Raw genomic sequence first — 21,380 nt, forward strand, 5'->3', positions numbered from 1 at the left:
ATGATGAACTTCTAGAAATCACTTCCCATTCCTACTAATTAAATTGGCCCTCATTTACTTGGATGTTAGTGGGCTACAGCTCTATTTCTCAGACCCACCTTAGAATCTTTCCTTTTCACTTGCAACGGAAAAGGAGAAAAAAACGACAGAAGGAATTTAATATTTTCCTTTTCAGTTGCAACCAAAAATAAGAAAAAACGACACAAGGAAATTAATAAGATTAGACCAGCTCTTCGTCCTGTTTAGGCATGTGTAGTGATGTGTCGTTTCATACATGTCCTTTGATAACGTATAAGTATGTCTCTTCTAAAAATATTAAAAGATGTCAACTAATTAAGTTATAAATTTTAACTTTTGAGTTGAACTTAGACACCCTCGTATAAGGAAATAAAAATAGTATCAATTTTTTTTTTTTTTTTTTTAGGTTTATGTCTAATAGTAATAGATTGTCAGTGAAAGATACAAATAAGTGATGTTGAAATTTGAAGAATAAGAGTAGGTTTTAGTTAACTCAGATGGTAAAGTTTCTGATGGTTGTATAAGAGATCTGAGATTCAATCTCTGCCTACATTAAAAACCGATTAGTGTCTTATTCTGATAATAAAGAGTTATTATTAGAAGCAGATACCATAGATTAAAACTCTACACTAAAAACCGATTAGTGTCTTATTCTGATAATAAAGAGTTATTATTAGAAGCAGATACCATAGATTGAAACTCTTTCAAAAAAAAAAAATTGAAGGATAAGAGAATTATCTTCGATAAAATTGGACTTAGGTGCGAAAAAAATATAGATTCAAATCCTTTGTCGTTGGCGAAACCCTCTTATAGTTTGTTGAGTTAAGAGTTCTTATCTTAAAAAATAAAAAGTTTGTTGAGTTGTGTACTATTTCTGATGGGCTATTTATAGATTCATTGGGCCCACCAAGATTAATGGCCCAATTAATTTGGTGTTGGGCCCGTACTTCATAAATGCATTTGTACCTCTCTTTTTTCAACTTCCACGTGCACGTGGATTAAACCCATTTCTTTTGTACTAGCCTACTGGGTACTTAATCCTATTAACTTTAAAGTTTAAACATCTATTGTTTTTTTTGAGAATCATTTAAACATATATTGTAATTTAACTAGAGCAATTATCATGAAATGAATGTTAAAAGTTAAAATTTTATTATATTTATCAAAAAAATAGTTTATCAAAGGCATGCTCTCCATTTTAATGGGGGATTTTTCGTTGTTAATATTTTTATATTTGTGGGAGGAAAGATTTAAACTGTGAATATTTCTATTAAGAATATCATGAAGTACTATCTAAGTTATAATTTATGAGATGTTCAATTTGTTATTATAAGAAAAACATCTTCCTACCCACATTGTAGCTACTCAAAGGACTGTTTACATGTATCTTTACTTACCTATTTAATGAGTCATTTGACTTATTTAAATTTATCAACCTATTATTTAACTAATTCATTTAAATTAATTTTTAAAATTTAACATTATAATGCTCTTACATTGACTAATGACAAGGTTTTATTCAATATTTCTTAAAGCCAAACTTCTTCCTTTCAAACTTCACCAAGAATTTCATATCCCTTATTATGTAAATTTGAGTACTAAATAATTAATGATACCTGCGTGAGATGTCAAAGCTAAAAAATATTCTATGAAAATAAAAAACCATTATACAATTTTGCTCTAAAAACAATAATTTTATAAGGTAATCCATACCAGAAAGTCTATACTCAAGATTTTACTATTTTATTACAAGATACCAATTAATAGCATATAAGCAAAGTTTTTAAGAGAAGGAAGAACAAGTGCATGTGGATCTTGTGATTCCATGGCATATGAGCCCCCAATCTAGAAGTGCATTTGAAAATTGTTTTGATCGAAAATTTAGGTTGATTAAGGAAGAATTAGATGATTGCGGCTAAATATTAGGACCTATCAAGACTTTGCACGGTTCCTCTGAGAATACATGAACATGTTATTGGAGAATGATATATAAATAAGGCGTGAGAACATGGGTGGATGGAATGTAGGGTTCATCATGAATTCATGATTGACTTCTACTCAAAGAACATTAGCTTATTGCTATGCTTACCTATATGCCAAATCTCTCCAACTTTTACTACTACTTTCTAGAAAGAACCATCATTAAATTATCGTTGCAGACTTGTGGCAGAATTCATGTACAAGTGTTTGATAATCTATTCTATAATTGGATATCTTATAGCCACGTCAATAGAGTTGAGTGTCCTAATAGTTTAAGAGAGAATACCACGCATCAACCTTGTAATTTGAGAGAAGTCAACTAATGGGATGATTTGCCATGATCATACTTATATTTCTTTAAAACAAGAATACATATTTAGTCACTGAAAATACTAAACTAATTACTATCTTTTGAGTATTATTATCAATATTAGGTAAGAAAAGTGAGTTGATCTAAGTTAAAGGAATGAAAAAAAAAAAAAAATGATATGTCAATTAGGAAAGTGAGGGAGATCATGATTTTAGATAGAAAAGAATGAAGAAAAAGAATTCACGTGATCAACTTAATCTAAACTGTTGAGGATCTATAATCGACCCACATTTTTTAAACTAAAGCTTTGTTATTGTTTTGATGTTGAATAAACTAATAGACTTTTACATGTTACTTGTATGTGAGTGCTCTCATGATTGTAGGCACAATTTTCACAAAGGATTCATGACAGGGGGTAGTTGACAAATACAAATGTGAATCGTCATTGAATTGGAGCTTGAGTGGGTTTATAAATTATAACTCTGTCCAAAACAGTGAAAACACACACACATGCATACCGTACCAAAATGGTGACCAACTTACCGTAGTACGGCCCACTTGAAAAAAAAAAAAATTCAAGTTGGAGTTGAGGACCACATGTTGCTATTAATTTAATACTGTTCAGACCACCCCATACCAACCATAAATGACCAAATCGTTCCCTTCTAAGCCACTTAATAGTTTTATTCTTATTATTATTTATTTTTCAGGTCAGCATCAGACGGCCGCGCAGTTGAGATCATGATAGTTATTTTATCAATGATTTTATATGTGTGGAAGATGCATGTGAGGTAGCCATGTCACAAATAATATAAAATTTGGATTTAGCCTTTAGAGACTCACTAAAACTCATGTGTGCTTGACAGTTTTACTGCTAAGGGGGCAAACTCCTATGCAAAAATTAGACTTCAAAACTTCTGTCCTTTGAGCCTGACACATGAAAGTGTTGGTATGATCGGATGGTGGGGGTGTCTCATGCTAATGTATTGGATATATATATAATTTCTCTAATAATGTGTAAGTCATATACGATTGTACATTATAAGAGAGAAAATACATATATCCGATGTATGTTAAATATCTATTTTAGGCGTACGTTAATAATAAATATCAAATACATTGGAAAATTTTGCTCTCCCACTTAAACATTTTGTCTCACATCATTTGGGTTCACAACAACACAAACATTAGAGAGAGTTTGTAAAATTTTCTATTGAATTTTTTGAAGACCGTAAATTTATTAGTTTTATTTTCCCCTGGAATCATGATCTTATATCTGGTTTCTAGTTGAAGGAAGGGGTCTTGTCTTTTCAGATGGGGTGAAGTGATGATTGGGATATTCATAAATTGAAATTAAAGAGTTTCAAAATTATCATTTACAAGTTTTGCCTATGCTAAAGAAATACTCAATTTTACAATGGAAGAATTTTGATAGAAGAAGGGATCAACGGTTGACCAGAGAGGATATCAGGACTTTAGAGTTGGATCATGTAAAATTGTGAAGAATTTTATCCAAAATAGTGTGATAATTTGTCGGTTAGGAATCTCTCTTCTTAAATTTGCTGTAATTTCTTCTAGATGAAGGTGTTTAAAATCACTCTATCTTTAAAAGAAAAAGTAAAAAAAGAAAAAGAAAAAAGAAAAAAGAAAAAGAAGAAGAAGTAGGGTCTTGTCATTTTGTACTATTGCTTTAGGAGCTTTAGATACCGAGGATAAGGAAAAATAATCATCATTTATTTGAAGGGATTGATTAATGGTCCAAAGTAGATATTATAAATATAATGTTGTATCAAGAGTTATGCCATTTAAAATGTTAAATGATCCAGCACTCAATATATTATTAAATTAAAAAAATGATTGGTGTTTTAGTTTGATGATAAAGAGTCATTATTAGGAGCGGACATCATAAGTTGAAATTCTCTAAAAAAAATTCAAAAAATAAAATTTTGACCATGAAATAGAAAAATCTCATTTCGTGGACAAGCTTTAAGGGTACATGAATGCATTCTCTCAACAGTAAAATAAGCATTGGCAACTGTCAAGGGTCACAATGGTTAGGAAAAAAAATACATCAAGCTTTGTCACTAAAGCATCTTGAGGTCGACAATTAAATTAACTAGCAGAATATATATATATATATATATATATATATATATATATATTCACAATGACTTCACAGTGTGTTAGTCTTCTATACATCAAAATATATCAAACTAAGCTAAGCTTTCTTCTTCTCCATCTTCTTCTCCATCTTCAAATCCTTTTCTATTTGTTTTTCAGTGAACCCCAAGAATCCCATCAATCTAAAATGTATAGTGGTAGTCCTGAGCTTCACCAAAAGTCTCTTCAAATTAAGCAAGGTGACAAGTTCTTCTCTAGGCTTTTATCCAAAGAAAGTTCCATGGCTAATCCTTCTCTTAGAGTGTATTATGGAGGAGAACCTGGTGCCATTCCATTCTTGTGGGAGTCTAGGCCTGGTACCCCTAAACACACATTTTGTGACTCTACTCTTCCCCCTCTTACTCCACCTCCCTCCTATTATTCCAATTCCAATAAAAACCCCATCAAGAAGCACTCAAGGTCCAGTCTTTTACAAGCCTTGTTCTCAAAAACTAGTCTTAAAAAAATAAATTTGTCACCATTATCCTCTTCATTTTCATCTTCAAGGTCATCATCAATGTTTGCTCCAATTAGTACTCCTACAAGGTATCATGGAAGGAGCAGAAGCTCATCCTTCAATTCCAGGGGAGGTGATGATCAAGATGACACCTTAGGTTCACCAACTTCAACGTTGTGTTTTGGCATAGGAAGGGTGACCTTGTCATCCAAGGTTGGCAATAGATCTAGGTACTGCCAATAGATTCTCTGTAGCACTTTTCTCCAGAGTTTTCTTTCAATCTATATATCATGTTTAATCTTTTAGGCTGCCTAAGTTGTTCTGTGGTAGCCACTTTATCTGGACTACCTAGACTTACTGAAAGTGAAATGTATGGTGCTAAATGCTGTTTGGAAAATAACAATTTGGCTTTCAAGATGTATCTAAACCATGTAATTTATCAGCAATACTAATCCTTCTTTATATCTGTTTTTCTTAATCTTCTTCAAATCTAAAATGTAACAACAAAATGCTATAGACACAACAAATTTCACAACTTGTTGAGGTGACAAATTGTAATTGGTACAATATCACTTTCACATAAGACCACCATTAAAATCAATGTTATCATGCACCAATTACAATTTTCACCTCAACAATTGTGAAAAAATTGTGTCATTAGACTTTTTGAGAATGTAATACTATGCTACTAATTAAAATGTTGTTGAATTTGGCATATTTCAAACCAGTGAAATACACCTACCCCAATGATATTATGCATGAAATTTCAAATGAAGATGTTGTTCTACCTGTTCTAGTATACTATAATATTAGCATTTAGCACACAGAAAGAAACAACTCAGGCTTAGCAAGAGATGTCAGAGTTATGACTAGACACTAGCATCTTGTGGTGTACTAACTTTCCTAGAAGGAACAGCTTTGGGGGTTTGTTTGATTAGTTGATTGTTAAAGAACATGGTCGTTTAGATGTATAATTGTACATCTCTCTCTTTCTTTGAGTGGTTATTTAATGCAAAGAGTGAAGATGGATAGAGGTTTCTGTCATGATATTTAATTCTGAGTGAGTGCAATTGATTTGGAATCTTTTGGTTCAGCCTTGTCCTCATTAGGCTTCACGTATTGAAAAGCTTTGTCACTTTTATTGAAAGAGGAAAAGCTGTTTTGTTCACACACACTTACCCAAATAAGTGTTTGATTTTTTTTTTTTTTTTTTTGATACTCACAACAGCAGAGGGGAGGGGGGGAAATGGAAGTGTTTGATTTTGATCACACTAACATATATATATATATATATATATATATAGGAGTGTAAAAATCTGTAACTTAATTGACAGATACATGTCCTTTTTGTCTAGCTAACCCAATTAATTAATTATGGAAAAAAAGCTATTCATCCACACAAAAAATAAAAAATCTCCTAACTTTATTAGGAGCCTTGTACACGATCCATAATATCGTAATGGTCGGTGAAGAATGACAATTTCATTCACGAGGACTTGCATGAAGAAGATTATGGTCTTAACAATCATGATGCTTTTGAGTGATATCAATTTGGTCATGCTTGAATCAATTTAGCACAGCGTAAAGTGAATTGCTTTTTTTTTTTTTTTTTTTTTTAATATAACTTTTGGATGTCACGGAGTCCTAGCGAGCAGGGTTCTTGTTGCTCTAGAACCCAACAAACAATGCAAAAGATCGCACTTGTGAATGAAAAAACCAATTCAACAAATGTACAGCTGATGTCTACTACCCTATTACACCTTTTGCTTTCACAAAACATGAAGCCTATTGGCCTTTTTTGCTTCATAGCACATGGTGTTGTCTTATCATAGTTTTCATATTCACCATTTTCCTTTGACAACAGTTTATGATTGAGTAATGATAAAAATATTTAGTCTTTCATGGTTAGAGCAACATTATTTTTATTCAAGTTTACCACTAATATCATATTTCTATCTTAACTCACCACTAATATTATTTTCATTATGTGCCAATCACAATAAATCATGTCAATAGTTACGGAAAAATCCTATCCTTAATTTGGTATTTTAGTAAGAGGAAAAGCCATTAACGTCCCCTGAGATGTTCCAAGAAAATCCTTTATTCTTTTAATCAACCAAGAAAATGGAAGCCAGAAACATATCCTAAAGATCTCTTATTGTTCGCATTTTAATTAATGAAGAAAAGGCTGAACAACCTTACGAAATTGAAAGGCAGAGACCGGGATATTAATCAAACAAACAAAGACTTCTTCAAGTCATTTTCGTTCATTATCCATAAATTGTGGGCACCTCATCTGCTAGCAACTTGGACATTGTCCCTGGTGGCTCCATGTGCTTCTGGGCCATCATTTGTAAGGCATATTTTAGACAGAAACAAGACAACCTATTCCTTGATGCATTCACCCCAGACGTTCCATGGATTCAAAACAATTCTGGTGTCAAATGGCAAATTGATTTATTTTGCTTTTAACTTTTATGCTTATCTGCATGAGTAGTTTTCTACTCAAGATTAAGTGTACCATGATCTTTAACAGTATCACAATCTTCCATTTGTTGTCAGTTTCTTTTATCATTTTCTGGCATCGAGTCAGGAATTCCATCAAGAATTACAGTTTAGCCTATGCTACAAGTCCTGCAATTGATGGTAGACAAGACGAGGGAATGTGTGTACTATTTTTTCTTGCTTTCTTTGAAATAGTATTCTCTTCATTTCAAATGGATGTATCTCAGTTTATTTAATTATTACAAATCTAAGAGTATATCTTTTTTTAATTTTTTTTTTTATGAAACAATCTAAGAGTATATCTAGTAATATGTCATTTAAAATTTTAAATGGTCCTAAATCATGTAAAAGAAATAAGAGATAAAATGACAAGTCCAAATCAAAGTTGCAGCATCTGATTTAGAAGCCAGAACTTTTCTAAGGTGGTACATTCTATCATGCCAAAAGTGGGATAAATATAAACTTAAATGCAGTTGCACAGATCTAAACTATCCTTGGATGTAGGTTCCACACAAGGAATGTTCTAAATCTATAGATTATAGGAAGTGTAATAGGCTTTAAATTCTAGGTGATATGGTCCCAATAAGAACCTTGCTTGCTGTGTAAATGAAACAAGGAACTAGCAATTTCATCATTTGTGAGCCTGGACCATAGTTTCAGCAATAGCTGATAACTGATATATGTATTCATGGGCTTTCCTCTTATATTCCTGAATAATCACTATTAAGTTTTGGTAGTAAGTAACATCATGTGTAAAGGATGGGATTTCAACCATCTCAAAATAAATGGTACAAATGTAATATTAAAGACTCCTGTTAACAGACATTTGAGGCTTCTCAATTATATCTTGTAACTTCATGTATTGCATTTGCCAAGTAACTCACATTGCTTGTAGTTACACCTGCCATGCTGCCGATGATGATGTATAAGTACAGGTAGAAATAGTTTATGGCATTTTTTATAAAAAAAATTAAAATAAAAGGAATTAGTACAAACAAAAAAAATCTTAATTTTTCAAAAATAAATATACCTCATACGTCCATCTCGAGTCAAGTATATGTGGAATTCCCTCACTAGCCGATCAACCTGATCAGCACTTAAGCCAGAGAAGCAAAACATCCCAACCTATAGCATAGCACAGCAGTGAGTTAACAAGAATTTGTGCCCAACTAGTCAAAAATTTTGTTGTGAAACCACACTAAAAAACTTCAGTCATGAAACAAGCATATACTGGTCCAAAACAGACATACACAAACACCCAACCTGGTTAGTTATGTGCTCCCAGTTGAGAGGAGAAGCCAACTTCTCAAGACTTTCACGCAGAGTAGACCGCATTTGTTGAATACGATTTGCCATGACCTTATATTGTAGTGTAAGGTTATCAATAAAGGCACATATTAGTACCTACTCCAAATGGAAGAGGAAAAAAAATGGACCAAAACAAACATATGAAAGTTTTCATTACCTTCACCTCTTTGACCCAAAGCGCCTTGGTCTCTGGATCACTCAAGATTGTAGAGACTAGCAATAGACCATGAATAGGAGGATTGCTGTACATTGCCCTGGCAATCTGCTGCAATTGGCTTTTAACTGCAACTGCTTGCTTCGCATCAGCACAAAGGACACTAAAATTTTAAGTGGGGTAAGAAGAAGTGACAAATGCTAAATTCCACAACAAAAGACAGATTGAGAGCAATTTCAGTAACATAATAACACATTAACTATTTAGGTAGTACTTGCTGTCCACCTAAAGATTGAATCTATATGGGTATGGCAAGGGGGTGCATTGCTCTGTCTCATCCAAATTTGTTTTCCAAGACATTTTACATATACTGCCCCATTACCTACTGGCTGTTGCCCATTGATTAAAATGATAGAGATTCTCATATTTTTTTAGACAAAGTGCTCACTAATTCATTACCTGAGACAACCAACTCGGTGTCCATATAAACCCATGTTTTTGGCAAAGGACTGAGCACAGCCTACCAAATGTCCATCTTCAAGAAAAATCCGGATTGCTTGGGCATCCATGTCAAGATCTCCACTTGCAAAACCTTGATAAGCCACGTCAAAGAAGGGAAAGTGACTCTTTACCTGAAAAATGATTGAAATGATTAGAGATATAGAAAAATATAGTAAAGACTATATTTAACAAATTACCTTAAATTGATATGAGATCTCCCTCCACTGTTCTGCAGTAGGGTCAACTCCAGTTGGATTGTGAGCACAAGGATGTAGTAAAAAAAAGGAAGCATCTGGGGCATTCTAAACACCATCGAATGAAATAAACGAAAGACGGTCAATCATTTCCTTTGTTCCATTGTTGTATAAGGTAATACACGGCAGTCAATTGATAATGTAGGCAAAAAATATTCCATTGGCTAAAGACTACGGAAGTGGGTACTGGTTGATTCCATGTTTCGACTCAAAATTCGAACACTTGTAAAATGCATGTGATATGCATGAGTTTCTACCTTTGGTGAAAGAATAAGAAAAAGTTAAAATCCTCTCTAATTGACTGCAGTCTAAAACACTCAATTTACTTTCTTTCCATCAAAAGATTGTAAAAAAGGACCATCTTATTGACATTACAATGTTCCAAAGGGATTTTATATTCAAACAAAAAGTCCTTAAATGTAGCATATTCATTATTGATTGAACAAATAAGCTTCTATTGTTTGAGTGGCATGAAGCGTTAGATGCTTAGAAAGCATGACATCTATTTTGCACCAATAGAAACAGTATCATCCTCAACCTCATGATTAACAAATCCAAGTAGACTCTTATACCTTTATATCATCCATGAGAGCTGCAAAGTTTAAACCCTTCGAAACAGGATGGTAGTACTGGAAGGTTCTTACTGGAACTTGGGCATCTCTCCAGATATTGGGGTGGCTATGAAATGCACAATAAAAAAGGAATTGATTTACACCCCAAATCACTTAAGCAATGATTAATTGATCAAGTTATGTTTTATTCCAAGTCGATGCAGAAACAAGTATTTTAACCATAATAACAACTCATCAAATCTAAAAGCAATAATAATAAAATAGTGAAATCAACATACAAAATGAAAAACCTTTTCAAAGAGTACAGAACAAGCTTACTTGGACCAAGTTGGATCAGGAAAATAAATTGGTGATTCAGGATGGAAGCGCCTCTGAAACTCAGCAAAGAGACGACATGCACCAGTACCTGAGAGAGCTTGGAGCCCAGCAAAAGTCCCTTCTTTTACAACATTGGCATCTTTTCCATAAGCCAGTTTCACACTCTCCTCCACCAATTTTGAACCCACTGCAGTAGCATTTGACTCCCTACCAACATTTCTAACAAAATCACACTAGAATATAATACTTGGAAGTAGGGAAAATAAATCAATTTAGTTCCTTGACTATTACTAGATTATAACAAATTTTCAAATTTTTTTTAAACTACTACTCACCAATCTATTAAATGGTACGTGTCATCATCAATTTATTAAATGGCACATCTCATTATGTTTTCAATTATATTTTAATAAAATAAAGAATATTTATACGAAATTGTTTGCTAACAGACTTGGACATAAGGGCTAGATTGACTCATTGTTACATGGTGAGGAACTAAATTTACAAAGATTAAACCTTAGAACTAATTTGACATAAAGTTAAAGTCAAAGAACTAAATTGAATTTTAGCAAAAACAAATGAAGAAGAAGAAGAAAGATTGAGCTCAATCAAAGAACACCCAACAATTAAAACTCACATAAAATCACAACCAGCAATCTTTGCCTCTGCATTTCTAACACATTGAAGAACAACTGGTTTCCCCTCATCATCCCTATAAGCTCCCTGTAATTAAAACCAGTATCACATACAAATCAGAAATACACACAAAAAAAAGGGGGGGGGGGGGGGGAACATAATTTATAAAAGAAAAAAGTGTACCACTCCGAGATTGATCTTGTGGGGATTATTGTCGGCAAGAAAAGCCTCAGTGACACCAGTGATGGGGTCCTTAGCAGCTGGGCTCACACGGTCCCACCAACCAAACCTACAAAGGGCCCTGGTTGAGGTTGACATACACCTTGTTGAACCAGTTAATCTTGATCCCATGAACCTCCACATGATAATGTTGATCCTTGGTTTTGGTTTCATTCAATTTCTTGTACACTCTGATTCTGAACAAGCACTGTGACTCTGATGAGGAATGTAAAGAATATATAAATGTTTTGGTAAAGGGAAAAGAAGAAGAAAGTTGCGTGGACCTTGGTTTTTCAAAGACAGAGAGTTCCCCATTTCCGTGGTTTTTTTAATGTTCTCGTCTTCTGTTCCAGTGGGCTCCTCGGTTTTTTTAAGGAATCAACGGAAAAAACGCCCTTAGTTTTGTACTTTATTCTCCCAAAAATATATATATATATATATATATCGCATACTTTTCGTTTTCAAAGTGATTGTTGTGGCGACTTTGTGGGTGTTTAGGCAAAAGTATTGTCCTTGAAAGGTACTTTTATAGCAACGAAACGAAGTAGCGTTATGAAAATATATGTCTAAGGATGGCAAAATTGGATAGGACTTGTGAACTTGACATGAAACGACATGGAATTTATAGGTTATGAGTTGACACGACTAACCTATTTAATAAATGGATTGGGTCAGTATTTGTCATGGTTTTCAAAATCGGACCGTTTAATGAACCGTTAAAGAAGAGGTTCAAGGTTTTGAAAGTGGGACCGAGGTTGAACTATGATGACGTTATAATTAATTTAATAATTATTTAAAATATAAATAAATATATTAAATTTATACAAATAGAAAAATAAAAAAATAAAATAAAAGATATTTTTCATAAAAATTCCATAATTTATTTAACATGCCATTTTATTAACAATAGATGCAGTGATGCACTTAGATAATTGGAACAAAAATTGAAGTATAATAATAATAATAATAATAAAAACTCTTTGCTCCATTCCATGTTGACAAGTCTTGATTATAGTACAAAATTTTGAATTAAAGTAGCATTGTCCAATCAAAGCACGTGGGTGGGTGGGTGGGTCTACAACTTCAGAGTATTGAAATGGCACTTCTATAACATTTTTAGCAATACTTTTACAATAAAATTTACATTTATTATTAGTTTTAATTTGAATTTATCATTGTAATTATTTTTTTACTCACCAATATTAACTAATAACAATCTGTTACTTAAAATTTATTGTAAAATATTATGAAAATATTGTGGTAACATTTGATTGTAATTTTTTATTCTTTTTCCTTTCTTTCCTTGTATCCATACGGACCATTTTCTTTTTCTTTTTTTCTCTTGTTTCTTCTCCTCCACACGCGTATCCCCATTCCCATCCCCACTCCTCTCATCTTGTTTTTATTTTTTTATTTTTCTAGAACTCTTCCTCCACACAACGTGTCCTTTGACTCCTCTCTGCTTCTTTTTTTCTTTCTTCATCTCTAGCTCTCTCTTTCTCATTCTCTTTCTCTCATACTTTCACCCTGTCACACACACATTACTGGCGGAGAACAAAGCCAAAATTTAAAGCTATGATGTTGGAGATGGCAGTGGCAGAATTTAAAGTTTGCTTCGCCCAAGAGAAGAGTTTCTGAAGAGAGGAAGCTGCATGATGTACTCTGAAAGCAAAATTTAAAGCTTGTTTTTGTGTGTGTGTGTGTGTGTGTGTGTGTGTGTTTTTTTTTTGTGTGTTTTTTTTTTAAAAGTTCAGATTCAAAGGGAAGTAGGGAATCGTGAGAAGCAGTCTGATCACGGTTCTTAGAACTGTGAGGTTTGATCGCGGTTTGCACGGATCCTTGCTTTTTTCCCATAGAGCGGTTCTTGAGGCTAAAAGAACTGCAAAAATAAGTAGTTCGAGATTTTTCCAGTCGAATCGTACGGTCCAGTCAGGGTTTCAAAACCATGGTATTTATCACATGGAACCCGTTTAACCTGTTTGACTTGTTTAATTGAATAACATTTTACCAATATACTCCTCAAACCCTAGGTATATAAACTTATTAGTTGTTGTGATTTTTTTTTTTGGGACATATTATGATTGATTATTTGTGATATTGAGATATGCTTTTGTTTTGAATGATTATTTGTGATATAGTTACTCGTTAGTTCTAAATTTTATATTAAAAATATTTTTTTTGTTTGTTTTTCATAATTCATATCAATTTGGTTAATACATAATTTTTTTTTTGTTCATTTTGATAAAATTTGATAAACAGGTCGACACGATTGACCTGTTTAATAAATGAGTTGTGTTAGGATTGAAAAATATTGACCCGTTTAATAAACATGTCGGGTTAGGGTTGATCTATATAGTTGAATACTCATGAGTCAACATAATACAAACTCGACACTCGAATACGAATTGCCACCCCTAGTAATAAGTGTCAATAAATTTTGTTGACAACCTACCACTTAAACGGCATGTCCACAATTTTTTTTTTTGGCACCTTTTATATTTGACCAAAATTCAACTCAGGTCTCTAACTTCATTCATTCAATTGATTCCTCTAATCTAACATATTCAATTCAATTGATTCCTCTAATCTAACATATTCAATTAAGACTTCCCGTTAGTCTTCTACTAGAAATGCTTTGATAAGGACTCCAAAAAAAAAAAAAAAAAAACCTCAAACTCACCCTAAATGACAGCTCCGAGCCTCCAATTCATAGTGTATTTTGTACCAAAAATTAAAACCACCCTAAGTATTAACATCAAGTCCTACAATTTTTTTAAAGAAAAATTTTAACATAGGAACCTATTTTTTCCATTTTACTTAATCATTTTTCAAAACACCCACATTAGATTATTTATTCTAAAGTTTATTTCATTAAATATAAAATTTTATTTATTTATATAATTGTTTCTCTATTTTTACATATTACAATCACCATTTACTCTATTTCTTCATTCTCACATATTGCAAAAAAAAAAGAAAAAAAAAAGAAATGCACAAAAAGGTGCTTATGTATATTTGCAAAAGTATTGTAACAAAAATGCATTTTGCACAATGGATGCATAAATTGATGTGAGTAATTTTTGAAGTTAGTTACGAAAAATTTGGTCCTTATACCATTTTACACGAGCTAAATGTGAATGCTTATCTACCAAATCCTTAGTCTTTTGTTAATTTCTTTACCGATGCAAGGAAAATAGTACACATTTTTGAAATTATAGAAAGCTTTATTGACCAAAGTGAAATTAAAGGAGTGAATTGAATTTCAATCAAAGTTAGAAGGGGCCATCTGTAATTTAATTAAAATTTATCAATGATTCATTCAGCATCAAAACGCTTGCCGTATCTACCAAGCGTTCAACTTACGCCCTGTAGCTTAATTCGCGCGGCCCTTTCAATTTTGGAATAGTACTTTATACACACACTCTCGCTCTCTACTCTCTCTCTCTCACTATCAAAACAAAAAAAATACTCTCTCTCTCTCAACTCTCAAGGCTCTTTCAGGTAGATTATATATTTCTCTGCCTCTCTTTTTTTCTTCTTGTTTGGTTTTGTTGCTTTCTAACTAGCGTTTCGATCAACCATTTATCAAAACCCAATTCCATTTCTGTTTTCAATTTCTCTATTCTACTATATCTTCTCTCTGTTTGTGGATTTTTACTGACTTTTTTTATTTATTTATTTTTACAAAGATTGAATGATGGCAAATGAGAATGCTTTTTTTTTTTTTGGATTAAACTTGCTTGATCCTCAGATTTCTGAGGAGGAACGATGTGAATGTTGTGTCTATGGAGAGATGCTGTTAGACCGCTACAACCAAGTTAAGGTTTGTTTCTTCTTTATCTCCATCTTTCTCCCTATCTGTCTATCTGTCTATATACTTATTAATCTTCAATTTGAATAAACTGGTTGGTGCAGGGCACGGATTTTGAATTTGTGAGACTTGTTAAGATTATGGTAATGCTCGCCGCTGGCGTAAATTTTAAAATTCAATTTAAGGCCAAGTCCAGCGCTGCTGCTGCTGCTGAGTGCACCCTGAAAACCTTTGAAGGTTTCGTGTTCAAGTGTTGTAACTTTCGTCATAGAGTGTGGCCCGAGACTTGTCGACTACTATGCCCTGATCCTCCTGACTACGTGTATGATGAAGAATCTCGCCGCCCCGTGTACACTTATGAAGTGGCAGGTCATCCGTGTTTGCCCTGACTCTCAAGGTTGGGTGGTGATTAGGGGTGTCAAATGGGTGAGTTTGGGGTGGGCAAAATTGGGTTGGGTATATAATTTCAAATGGGTGGGCAAAATTGGATTAGGTAGAGAAAAAGGTTTCTCTTTGAATGAGAATTCATAGGTTTTACTTGATGTTTGCATGCTTTACTCGAATGCTTTTGCCTTGTCTTAAGCTAGGACTATTGAAAGATATAATCTCCAGTGAATTAAATTGAGATTGACTGAGATATATCATTAGTCATTTAGGAAATCTGCTATTTCTTTTCAAAGGCTTAAAATCTTAGCCTGCATGATTAACTCCTATTTATTTCTAGCTGAATCGTTGCTTTTACTAGATTTATTAGTCGCCAGAATTCCATTTAAACAAAAACTATGTACACCTCACCAGCTCACCTTGATATCAAATTTCACTACATCTGATTTAGGAGCCAGATCCTTTGAAACTAAGTTGGTACATTTCTATCATGTCAAAAAGTGGGGTAATTATAAATTTATAAGCAGTTGTATTTGTTTATATACTATCCTTGCATGTAGATTCTATAAAGTGTTGGGAGCCTTTACATTCTAGGTGATATGGTTCTAGTATGACTCATGTCTGTAGTGTATGTCAAACAAGGATCTAGCGATTTTGTCAACTGATGACTTCTGATATATCTGTTGATTGGCTTTCCTCTTTTATACATGAATAATCATTAATTAGTTTTGGTACTAGCAGATAGTTATAATATACTGTTAAATTCGCAGTTCAAATATTTTTTTTCCTAAACTCCCAAGTACTTTGTGTTTGAAGAGGTGTCAATTTTTTAAATGATGATATTTCATTCATCTCAAATTTAATGGTACAAATTTAATGCTAAAGATTATGTTACAAACATTTGAAGCGCCATCTGCAACACCCTCTCTAAGTGAAGGGAAAAAAAATGGCATCTCACAAAAGTCTTCCATTTGGTAAATCTAAAGCTATTCAGTTTCTTGAAAGCACTCAAATAAAAATAAAAAGTAGTCTTATCATTTTTAGCACCAGGCTTTATAATCCATGACATTTTAAACACTTTGTTGATATCCATTGAAAACCACTAATGAACATATTTTGTTACTCTTCAATTCCCTTTTTTTTTTGAACACTTCAATTCCCTTTCAAAACATTGTGGGTGGTGCGATTTTCATTGGAAAAGGGAGTCATCACTGAGTTGGGATTGCTGCAGAGTTGTTCGTCCTTTGATTATAGTGAATTTCTGTTTTTTCGTTCACTTTCGTTCATTTCAAACATATCCAATTGTTAGAGCATTATGTGTTGCTGATGATGGCATGAGGAAAGAGGGTACTTGGGCAGCATTGGGCTAATCACTTGGCGTCATGTTTTTTCAACACACTCATGGCTCCTCATGCTCGACTAGTGATGCTCCTAAGGGCTCTTTGAGGGGGACCAGCCCAGTCTCCCTACTTGAGTTGGATTGATGAGTAGTGATGAGGGGCAGCATGTTGAGGCACCTTGCTCCACATGATGCCCTAAGGCCATGGCAGAGGAGGGCCATGGTGGGTAGAGATGGTTGTGATGATGGCCAGTAGCAAGTGGTGCTGATCCTACGTGGTGGTGCATGGCATTGGTGGTTTAATTGTTGGTTCCTTATGAATGGACTTGGTGGCTGGAGTGCAAGGTAGGGATGGGCTGCTGTGACGATTGAATGTTGTGTATAAGACATTGGGCTAGTGTGGGCTGGTTGAATGCATGGACAATTGCTAATAGGCTGATGACAATTACTTTGTGTGTTTCATGTGGGCATGTTAGGTGAGTTGTAGTGTTGATGGGAGACCTTGAGCATGGGCCAAGTCTCTTTAAAACGTGTGGGAACATGGTGTGTGGGCTGTTGGAGGATGGGCAGAGGCCCCATGGTCTGCTGAGACATGGGTTGTGCATGTGCAGCATGTGCAATGGCGGTTACTAAGCAAATACCAAGCAGTTCCTGGCTTTCTTGATGATCAGACTTGCTGTGTAGGGGCTGGAAACATGGAGAGCAAGCCAAGACAACATCAGTTGAAGGTGTCCTAAGTCAGACCACAAGTGGCAGACTGTCCAAGACCCAGGCAGTTACTAGGCAGTAATTGCCATAGCAGTTAATTCTGTGTATTTAACCCTAAGGCTGTTGGGGGTGTCAACAGTAGAGTGTATTTGGCATCGGGAACATTCTGTGTAATTCTCTAGGCTTGTAAAAGAGTTTCCTTTGTACTTGAGATTACGTAATAAAGATTGGGGGTGGGTTCCCTGTAAATATTGTGTTTGTTGTGTGTTTAAACGTCCTTAGCTAATCTATTTTCAGTGTTATTGAGTGTGTGAGTGGTGTTGGCTGAGACGAAGTCAGGGACTTAGGGTCATCACAGGCAGAAAATTTGAGTGAAAAATTGATCCTGTGACACCAATTAAGGCCTCCCACTAGTTTCTATTATAATTGCTTTTGTAAGGACTCGAAGAAATAAAAAAAATTCAAACTCACCCTAAATGACAACTCCAACTCCTTGTGTATAGTGTACCAAAAATTAAAACCACCCTAAGCATTCACATCAACTCGTACAAATTTTTGTTTATTTTAGTATAAAAACTTCTTTTCTATTTTATTTAACCATTTTTTAACGAGTTCGATTTTGATAAAGATGGGGTGTAAAAGTAAAGTAAAACCCATGTTTTACACTATTTAATAAGAAATTGTTACACTAGTCTTTTACTTAAAATTCAATACATTCTACCTACTTAATAATACAACATCATCTTTTTACTTAAAACATGAAATATTTAGTTTATTGAGATATTATCTTGTGTGATCAAATGTATTTATATTTTAGCCATATAATTTAATCTTTTTTTTTTAAAACACCCACATTAGATTATTTATTTTATACTTTATTTCATTAAGATATCAAATTTGATTTATTTTTTAGTATTCTCTCTCTCACTTTTTCTCTCTACAAACCAGGACCCTCATTTTCTCTCTTCATTCATCCTTAGGAAATGCCCCAAAAAAAAAAAAAAAAAAATGAAATGCACAAAAAGTGCTTGTGTATATTTGCACAAGTACTATAATAAAAATGGATTTTGCACAATGAATGGATAACTAATGTGAGTGATTTTTGGAGTTGGGCAAAATTTGGCACTTATGCCATCTTACACGAGCTAACGTGAATACTTACCTATCAAATCCTTGGGAAGCTAGACTTTTGTTAATTTCTTTGTCATGTACAAAAAATACTTTGAAATTATACCGCTCATTTGTGAAACTCTAGGAATCAACAGGGCTCATTTGAAACTCCATGGCCAAAAATTCAGTGAATTGAATTTCAATAAGTTAGAAGGGGCAATTTCTAATTTACGTAAATTTCATCAATGATTCAGCATCAAAATGCTTGCCGTATGCCCCGTATCTATTAAGCATTATGTTTGCACCCTGTAGCGTGCCCTTTCAACTTTACTAGGGTTTCGATCGACGTTTATCAAAACTTCTACTCTCTTCTCTGTTTGTGGATGTTTACTGACTTTTTTTTTATTATTTTTTATTTTTACAAAGATTGAATGATGGCAAATGAGGAGGACTATGAGGACGTAATCTTTTCAGACTATGATGACTTTATTTCTGAACATGAAAAAGGCAAAGCCGTTATTGATCCAAATATAGGTTGGGGTTCAGACCCCATCCTCAAAATCAACCTCTCTCGCCCTTCTAAAATCCCTCCCCCTAATCCTAATCCTACCCTTCCCCCTGCCCCTACCGTCGCCACCGCCTACCCTCGGCCAAAATGGTTCCCATATACGAAGGTATGTGCAAGCGCAACATTGTGTGCGTCTGTCTTTAGATTCGGTTTGTTGTACAGTATGTTCTACGACATGTAACTAATCAGAGTATTAAACTTGCTTGTTCCTCAGCTTTCTGAGGAGGAACGATATGAATATTCTCTCTATGGAGAGATGCTGTTAGAGCGCTACAATGAAGTTAAGGTTTGCTTCTTCTTATATCTATCTATCTATCTGTCTACTGGTCTATATAGTACTAAATAATCTTCAATTTGAATTGAACAAATTGGTGTAGGGCACGGATTTTGAATTTGTGAGGCTTGTGAAGATTATGGTAATGCTCGCTGCTGGGCTTAATATTAAAATTCATTTTGAGGCCAAGTCCTGCGCTGTTGCTGTTGCTGCTGTTGAGTACACTATGAAAACCTTTGAAGGTTTCGTGTTCAAGGCTTTTGTCTGTCGTCATAGAGTGTGGCCTTCGAGTTGTCAACTGCTATGCCCTAATCCTGTGTATGATGAAAGAATCTCCCTGTCCCATGAGCACTAATTATGAACCGCCGCCTTATGAACCACTGCTTTATAAACCAGCAAGGGACTTACCTCCTTCATTTTTGTCATGGTTGAGTGATGATCTTAATTGATTGTAGTAACTTTCTGTTTTGCTAGTTTTTTTTTTTTTTTTTCCCTTCAAACATATAATAGTTTTTATTTTGTTGGTTTGAATGACCTGCAATCAATATTGCAAATTTTATATAATCAAAATTATTAATGACTCTCTTTTGCTTATTTGATTTACTCCTAGCTGAATCGTTGTTTTTACTAGATTTATTAGTCACTGGAATTCCATTCCCAAACTATGGACACCTTGATATCAAATTTCAATGGTGTTACGTCTGATTTAGGAGCCACTAAGGTTGGTACATTTCTATCTTGTGGGGTAAGCATAAAACTTATAAGCAGTTACATATATTTAAACTATCTTTGCATGTAGATTCCATTATGAAGTGTTGGGAGCCTTTACATTCTAGGTGATATGGTCCTAAGAAGACTTCTGTCTACGTTGAATATGAAAAAAAGTTCTGTTAGATAACATCTGATATTTGTGTTGATTGGCTTTCCTCTTTTATACATGAATAATCATTAATAAGTTTTGGTAGTAAGCAATATATATATATATATATTTTGAGATAGTTATAATATACCGCTAAACCCACAGCTTGAATCTCTTCTCCCATTTGAACCCCAAACACTTTGTGTATAAGGAGATGCTAATTGAGTTACAAAACTCTTGGCATCTTTGTCATTTTTAAATGATGAGATTTCATTCATCTCAAATTTAATGGAACAAATTTGATACTAGAGACTTATGTTGCAAATATTTGATGCGCCATCTACAACACCCTTCTCTAAGTGAAGGGGAAAAAAAATGACATCTCACAACAGTCTTCCATTTGGTAAATCTAAAGCTATTCAATTTCTTGAAAGCACTTAAAATAAAAATAAATTCTAGTCTTACAAAGACAAATTAAAAAACTAGAATACTTAGTTGCTGATTATTCAAAAGAGCCAACAATCCATCGAAGTTGCCTGTTTGATATAGGGACATTAATCTGGAAAGATGAAAAAACATTAGACAAGAAAAAAAAGGAACCCAGATATGGAATAGAATAACTTTGTTAGATACAAAACCTTCTATTTTATTCTAGTCATTTGCTTGATGAGCATTTGATTTAGTACAAGATGAAACACCCTTGAACCAAGTGACACAGGGTTAAGCAACACATGAAGAGAAAACAAGGTGAGCGAAATAGACGTCATCTGCAATAGACTTGTCTAGTTTTCATTAGAAGAAGGGGGGAATTCAAGTTTGCCGGAATTTGAGGCCTAGAAGTAGGAGTTGAGGGCCTTGGGCTTAATGATGGCCGGGGTTTGTCCATGGAAGAGCTGGTGGTCTTGATGAATAGTTACTCTCTGATTGTAAAACAG

At 33.9% G+C, this 21,380-nt stretch overlaps 3 protein-coding genes across 5 annotated transcripts; 2 read left to right on the forward strand and 1 right to left on the reverse strand.

Moving 5' to 3' along the window:
* Positions 1-8,101: 8,101 nt before the first annotated feature.
* Positions 8,102-11,767, reverse strand: LOC115953758 (aspartate aminotransferase, mitochondrial-like). 3 transcript variants are annotated; one of them, XM_031071530.1, is made up of 11 exons: positions 11,677-11,767; positions 11,357-11,589; positions 11,175-11,260; positions 10,538-10,756; positions 10,220-10,325; positions 9,591-9,695; positions 9,352-9,524; positions 8,896-9,055; positions 8,694-8,789; positions 8,461-8,555; positions 8,102-8,339 (listed from the first exon to the last, which is right to left on the reverse strand). In XM_031071530.1, exons 2-11 carry the CDS (start codon positions 11,564-11,566, stop codon positions 8,267-8,269), a joined length of 1,323 nt encoding a protein of 440 aa, XP_030927390.1. In that variant the 5' UTR covers positions 11,567-11,589; positions 11,677-11,767; the 3' UTR covers positions 8,102-8,266. The 3 variants fall into 3 exon arrangements, with proteins under 3 accessions (XP_030927390.1, XP_030927391.1, XP_030927392.1); XM_031071531.1 differs by having other exon boundaries at positions 11,357-11,600; positions 11,677-11,746; XM_031071532.1 differs by having other exon boundaries at positions 10,538-10,744; positions 11,357-11,739.
* A 3,088-nt stretch (positions 11,768-14,855) lies between these two features.
* LOC115951335 lies at positions 14,856-16,319 on the forward strand. Its single transcript, XM_031068544.1, has 3 exons — positions 14,856-14,893; positions 15,144-15,215; positions 15,308-16,319. Exons 2-3 carry the CDS (start codon positions 15,186-15,188, stop codon positions 15,590-15,592), a joined length of 315 nt encoding a protein of 104 aa, XP_030924404.1. The 5' UTR covers positions 14,856-14,893; positions 15,144-15,185; the 3' UTR covers positions 15,593-16,319.
* A 2,778-nt stretch (positions 16,320-19,097) lies between these two features.
* On the forward strand, positions 19,098-20,066 carry LOC115952537. The gene is made up of 3 exons (XM_031069706.1): positions 19,098-19,418; positions 19,527-19,598; positions 19,690-20,066. The coding sequence occupies exons 1-3, from the start codon at positions 19,176-19,178 to the stop codon at positions 19,939-19,941; spliced, it is 567 nt and encodes a 188-aa protein (XP_030925566.1). The 5' UTR covers positions 19,098-19,175; the 3' UTR covers positions 19,942-20,066.
* The last annotated feature ends 1,314 nt before the right edge of the window (positions 20,067-21,380 follow it).

The sequence above is a fragment of the Quercus lobata genome, chromosome 7 (genome assembly GCF_001633185.2).
Source record: "Quercus lobata isolate SW786 chromosome 7, ValleyOak3.0 Primary Assembly, whole genome shotgun sequence".
NCBI lineage: Eukaryota > Viridiplantae > Streptophyta > Magnoliopsida > Fagales > Fagaceae > Quercus > Quercus lobata.

Bases quoted from the DNA above. Each gene is read 5' to 3' on its own strand.
- LOC115952537 (XM_031069706.1), top strand. From the start codon at position 19,176: ATGATGGCAAATGAGGAGGACTATGAGGACGTAATCTTTTCAGACTAT. The intron at 19,419-19,526 runs GTATGTGCAAGC...CTTGTTCCTCAG, and splicing joins AATGGTTCCCATATACGAAG to CTTTCTGAGGAGGAACGATA. The intron at 19,599-19,689 runs GTTTGCTTCTTC...AAATTGGTGTAG, and splicing joins AGCGCTACAATGAAGTTAAG to GGCACGGATTTTGAATTTGT.
- LOC115953758 (XM_031071530.1), bottom strand. From the start codon at position 11,566: ATGAAACCAAAACCAAGGATCAACATTATCATGTGGAGGTTCATGGGA. The intron at 10,757-11,174 runs GTGAGTTTTAAT...TGATTTTGTTAG, and splicing joins ATTGCTGGTTGTGATTTTAT to AAATGTTGGTAGGGAGTCAA. The intron at 9,696-10,219 runs GTATAAGAGTCT...GATGGTGTTTAG, and splicing joins CTCTCATGGATGATATAAAG to AATGCCCCAGATGCTTCCTT.
- LOC115951335 (XM_031068544.1), top strand. From the start codon at position 15,186: ATGCTGTTAGACCGCTACAACCAAGTTAAG. The intron at 15,216-15,307 runs GTTTGTTTCTTC...TGGTTGGTGCAG, and splicing joins ACCGCTACAACCAAGTTAAG to GGCACGGATTTTGAATTTGT.